At 40.5% G+C, this 6,164-nt stretch overlaps 1 protein-coding gene across 1 annotated transcript in view; it reads right to left on the reverse strand.

Annotated features, from left to right (window-relative positions):
• Nucleotides 1–3,132, reverse strand: part of LOC110314589 (solute carrier organic anion transporter family member 1A1) — a 55,526-nt gene extending 52,394 nt beyond the window's left edge. Inside the window, exon 1 of the mRNA XM_021188863.2 lies at nucleotides 3,028–3,132. Coding sequence (XP_021044522.2) covers nucleotides 3,028–3,050 — 23 coding nt within the window. The 5' untranslated portion in view covers nucleotides 3,051–3,132. The remainder of the gene's footprint in view (nucleotides 1–3,027) is intronic.
• Nucleotides 3,133–6,164: the final 3,032 nt, after the last annotated feature.

Here is a 6,164-nt window from a genome sequence, read left to right on the forward strand (position 1 = left end):
TGTCCTGGAACTCACTCTGTAGACCAGGTTGGCCTCGAACTCAGAAATCCGCCTGCCTCTGCCTCCCGAGTGCTGGGATTAAAGGCGTGCGCCACCACCACCTGGCGATGCTCCAACTTCTATTGAGGACACATGCTCCACTCAGTTCATAGCAGCCTTATTTATAATAGCCAGAAGCTGGAAGGACCCCAGATGTCCCTCAACAGAGGAATGGATACAGAGGAATGAATGCAGCTAGTAAAAACAATGAATTTATAAAATTCTTAGACAAATGGATGGATCTGGGAGATATCATCCTAAGTGAGGTAACCCAATCACAAAACAACACACATGATATGCACTCACGGATGAGTGGATATTAGCCCAGAAACTCAGAATCCTTATTAGAAGGGGGAACAAAATTCCCATGGAAGGAGTAACAGAGATAAAGTCTGGAGCAGAGACTGAAGGAATGACTATCCAGAGACTGCCCTACTTGGGGATCCATCCCATAAACAACCACCAAACCCAGACATTATGGCAGATGCCAACAAGATTTTGCTGGCAGTAGCCTGATATAGCTGTCTCCTGAGAGGTTCTGCCAGTGCCTGGCAAATACAGAAGTGGATGCTCACAGTCATCCATTGGACAGAGCACAGGGTCCCCAATGAAGGAGCTAGAGAAAGTATCCAAAGAGCTGAAGGGGTTTGCAGCCCCATAGGAAGAACATCAATATGAACTAAGCAATACCCCCAGAGCTCCTTGGGACTAAACCACCAGTCAAAGAATACACATGGTGGGACTTGTGGCTCTAACTGCATATGTAGCAAAGGATGGCCTAGTTGGTCATAAATAGGAGAGGCCCTACGTCCTGTGAAGATTCTATGCCCCAGTATAGGGGAATGCCAGGGCCAACAATGGGAGTGGGTGGGTTGGGGAGCAGGGGGAGGGGGAGAAGATAGGGGATTTTTGGAGGGGAAACTAGGAAAGAGGATAACATTTGAAATGTAAGTAAAGAAAATAAAGAAAAAAAGAATAAGTTGCCACAAACTTAAAATTGTTACCCACACTGGTTCTGAAAATATTATAGGACAATCTGGGCCATTCTAGTTGCATATCAGCTACTGAATAACTGTGCTTGGCCACTTTGGAGAGTGCTGGCAGAGTCCCTCCAGGTGTTGAAGGATATTTGATCATACTGTGAACACCAAGACTGTTTTATTTACTTAAAAAAAAAATCCTGTTTCTAGCTGTGTTGTGGCTCAGTCCTTAGCACCCATCTTATCACACATCATTAATCCCTCTAGCTGGAATACAGACAGAACCTTAGTATACATGTCTAGTCTGAAACAATGAAGGAAGTTAGTTTGTAGAAGGAAGTGCTCACCTTTGACAGTGATGCTTAATTACGTAGCAAAGTGATGAATCAGAGTAAGATTTGACAGAATGGGATATGCCTAACTCTCATCAGAAGAGAGAGGAAAAGGAAGCTACGTAAGAGAGCAGTACAGAGAGGGAAGGAGGCGGTTTTATAGGGAGAGTTTTACAAAGACAGGTTGAAGAGAGAACAAACTAGACCAAAGGAACCAGAATATGAGAAGGAGCCAGAAGATTAGAACAGATTGCCCAAGTTAGTATGAGCCCAAGCAGAGTCACTCAGGAGAGGCAGAGAGACATAGAAGTCAGATTGAATTAGTCAGCTTAGAGAGGAGTTTTGAGCCAGAACAGCTGAGTTGAACCAGCCAGTAAGAGCACAGAAAGAACTAGGAAGGTGTTCAGCAGCAAGTCACAAAGGCAGAAAACACACTAGGCCTAGATTAGACTGTTCAGAAGCTAGACGCTTCCAGGGCTAGGCCTAGGTTTGCAGATAGAGCAAGAAGCTTCAGAGAAGACAATTACATGAGGCAAATAAAAGTTTGTTATTCCCTGAGTCAAACTCATGACCACAATTTATAGCCTCGCCCACTGGACTACTAGACTCTTTTATCTCACTTCTTATTGCCATCAGTTTCATAAAAGTTCATGTGGGCTCTCCAATGGGTGGCTCAGACCATCCTTACACTCCAGGACAAAATAGAGTCACTGGTCACTGTTGTACTACAAAATCCGTGAGGAATAGATTTACAGTAGAGGCAGGTAGTTTTTGTTTCTTCTTTGGGTAGGAATATTGCTTTAGTGTTAACCAAAATGTTATAGTAAGACAAGAGCTGACAACTCCAAACAGATCTCCAAAAAAAGTTTCTGAAACAGCTCCTTGGTGCCTCTAGCCAGTGGATCATTGACAATCCAATATGTATTTGGATATTACCCTTTTTAACCTCCCTTCTTCTTCTTTCTTAATCTAGTCATACCCTGACATATATACTTATCTAGATTTCTTTAATAACCAATCCAAAACATTTCTAACCAGACTTTTAAGTAGTTGCTATTACAGGTTTACCAGTACCTAGATATGACTCCAAATTCAGGGAAGTGTAAATGATACACCAGTGGTAAAAATCATGTTTGTTCCAAAGACTTTGATGCCTCAATTCAACATGAAGAAGTCTATTGGTAACTTATTCATGCCCCATCCTGATCCCTGGGTTTTTAATTAGAGTAAACACAAAAGACTGTGTAAGCACTAATAAATCGATTTGCAAAGTTTGTTGTGCAGTATGATTTTGTGGTAATCCTTAACCCTTGACTGCCAAGACACCTTTTCCCCAAAGGTGGAACCCTTACATACCCTGCCCATCAGTAAGAGAGAAGTTACTCCCATTTAAAGCATGTCTTCATTTTCTTTAGTAGCTTAAAATATAACCATTCTAAATATCTATTTTTTTTATAAATTTTATCGAAGAGAAATTCAAATCACCCCCCAGAAGATAGTTCTTCCCATGTGCACTAAATAATAATCTCAGTGGTTTTTTTCACCATCTTCAAGATTCCTTTCAAAACACTTTTGCTATGTTAGAGAAGTTTTACAAACAAGTCTCTTGACTTCAAATCAAGCATGCAAAACCAAGCACTTGAAAATTGATTAAATATTAACAAACTAATTCTTACCTTTCCTCTAATGTGACAACCATTTACGTCAAAAATATTTTTTCTTTCAGATGCACTTTAAAGATGTCTATAGAGAAAGAGAAGCAAAATAGTAGGTTTCATTGATTCAACAAAATCGGTGTTTTTGAATCATGTCACATTCCCCTGTTGAGCACTTTGAACCTAAATGAGAAGTGTACACAGAGTGACAGTGTCACTTTGTTAGCACAGAGTTGTTTAAACAATTGCATCTGCTCCCAGGATCACAGAGCACAAATAAATCCGTATCAATCGTCAATGTTTATGAAAACAGCAAGTTGTACTTTTAATTAAGCAGAGGGAAAAATGTGATGTCTCCCCCTCTTTAGCATCCACATGATGAATGGGAGCACACCACACTCATTCTTAGGCGAACTTGACCACAACTGTGAACCACTTCATTGTTTGTTTTATTTTAAAGATATATGATGGAATGTCTGCTCTCAAACTTTTTAAGAGCACAGCGCAGAATTGCTAAGTAAGTGGACAAGCAAACTACATAGCAGATCTCTGGAATCCTAACTACCTCACCACACGGACGCTTGTTACTCATTAAGCAGAAATGCTAGGTGGGGGGCACCCTTCAGTTGGTGGTCCTTAATAAGATCTCAAACATGGGAGGATATAACTCTATACAAAGTGAATAAACACACTCACTCACACTCAGGATCCACACAATTTGTCCTTAGAAGGGGGAAGAAAATACCCATGGAAGGAGTTACAGAGACAAAGTTTGGAGCAGAGACTGAAGGAAGGACCATCCAGAGACTGCCCTACTTGGGGATCCAATCCCATATACAATCATCAAACCCAGACAATTTTGTAGATGCCAACAAGTGCTTGCTGACAGAAGCCTACTATAACTGTCTCCTGAGAGGCTCCACCAGTGCCTGGCAAATACAGAGGTGGATGCTCACAACCTACCATTGAACTGAGCACGGGGTCCTCAATGAAGGAGCTAAGAAAGAACCCAAGAGCTGAAGCGGTTTGCAGCCCCATAGGAGGAAGAACAATATGAACTAACCAGTACCCCTAGAGCTCCCGGGGACTAAACCACCAACCAAAGAGTACACATGGTGGGACTCATGACTCCAATTGTATATGTAGCAGAGGATGGCCTAGTTGGTCATCAATGGGAGGGGAGGCCCTTGGTCCTGTGAAGGTTCTATTCCCCAGTTTAGAGGAATGCCAGGGCCAACAATGGGTGTGGGTGTGTTGGTGAGCAAGTGAGGGGGGATTGGATAAGGGGTTTTTGGAGGGGAAACCAGGAAAAGGGATAACAATTGAAATGTAAATAAAAATATCTATTTTTTAAAAGATATTAAAAATAGAATATGCATATTGTTCATTCCACCTACTCTGTAGTACTGGATTAAGGAAACAAAAGCTTTGCTTTCCTTTGGGCAATTGAGTGGTACATACGTGAAGAAACTTTAGGAGATGGTCCTCTTGCAGGTACAGGTAAAAGAAAATCACAGCAGCAAGTTTTATATAAAGCACCTATTTCCAGAATCCTCAAATCACTACTAGCTGTGAGAGACAACCTATATGACTTGGAGTTGGTATCATTTCAGCCACTAGCAACCCAAGAAAGAAGGTGGAGAATCTACAATGACTTGCTTGATTTCTAGCAAATTATTTACTTTGGTCTGCTTCTTTCAATCAGAAGTCATAGGAGACAGTTCTAAATTCTACCTGTTAAGTCTGACATTTACAGATACACTTTTACTTCCTACTTTTAAGGTACATGGAATGTGCCCCTCTGGGAAAATTTATCTGGGCATCTATATTACTCATTCATGTGGTTTTACCATCCAAAACAAGACTGGTACATGGGTAAACCCTTCACCAGCAATATATCCAGCTTGTGAGTTTAGATGTATTCTAAGCCTAGACTCAGGAGGAGAACAGGAAATTCAAAACATGAGTTCTGTCTTTCACAGAGGCAGCTGTGAATGGCACCAGTGTACCTTCCTGTACCAAACTTATGTAGAGAATGAGGAGATGGTTGTAGGAGAAGCTAGTTTTTCCCACTTGAGACATTTGCTTTGACCTAAGGCTTACCAGGAAGCTTTAAGTTTTGTAACACCCAGTTCTCTTGAACCCATTTCATCCTGTTTGTCTCCTCCGTGCTCTTTGTCGCCTGGTTGCTTGTTTCTGTGTCCACTAGTCTGTAGCAAAGGAACAATATCCTTTTAACTTATTGATTGATGCTTTTAGTTTGCTTTAGTTTTTTTTTTTTTTAAACCCCGCTTTCCTATTTCTTTTGGCCAGAATATTAGCTACATTGGTTTCAATGAAACACTGTCCTTCCACTTACTGGAAACATAAATACCCTTATAGTCTCCCCCAGCTATTAAAAACTGTCTCTGGAAACACACATGGATAGTTTTCTGTTTAATTCTTTCACATCTTAGTAAGATAAATTATGCATACACAGCTATTTGTACGTTCCCATGTGTAGTTCTTGTATAAGAAGGGGTACTGGGCTCTGTCAGAGAATGTCAGATAGCTGGCTCAGTTAGTAAAAACATAGCAGAGCTTGCAAAGGACACGTGTTCAATTCCCAACATACCCTCTCATAACAACCTATAACTCTTGTTCCAGGGGACCCAACACCCTCTTCTGACCTCTGAGGTCACATGACACACAGATATAAATACAGACAAAATACCTATACATATAAAATAAGTAATAATTTAAAAATAACAATAGGGGAAACAGAAGAAAACTTGAGGTTAAAGGGATGTAAGAGAACATCTGTGTATGCTCATTATTCTCTTGCTGAAGAGAACAAGTGACCTACAGAACTCAAGATAATCAAAGCATCATGGACCTCCCAAGGAGAATAAAAAAATTAACTCTAGTCACCATGAAGATTAAAACAGAAATTAAAACAGAAGTGAGTGAGAAATCAGTGAATCCAGTTGACCTTTTAGTCTGAGAATATGAATGGGAGGTGCTTTGCAAAGAAGTTAATCAAGAAAATAAAGGACTAATATTCAATATATACAAAGTGCTCAAGAAGCTGGACTTCCAAAATTCAAATAACCCCATTAAAAATGGGGTACAGAGCTAAACAAAGAATTCTCAACTGAGGAATACCAAATGGCTGAGAA

This window comes from Mus pahari (assembly GCF_900095145.1).
Source record: "Mus pahari chromosome 2 unlocalized genomic scaffold, PAHARI_EIJ_v1.1 2_unlocalized, whole genome shotgun sequence".
Classification (NCBI taxonomy): Eukaryota; Metazoa; Chordata; class Mammalia; order Rodentia; family Muridae; genus Mus; species Mus pahari.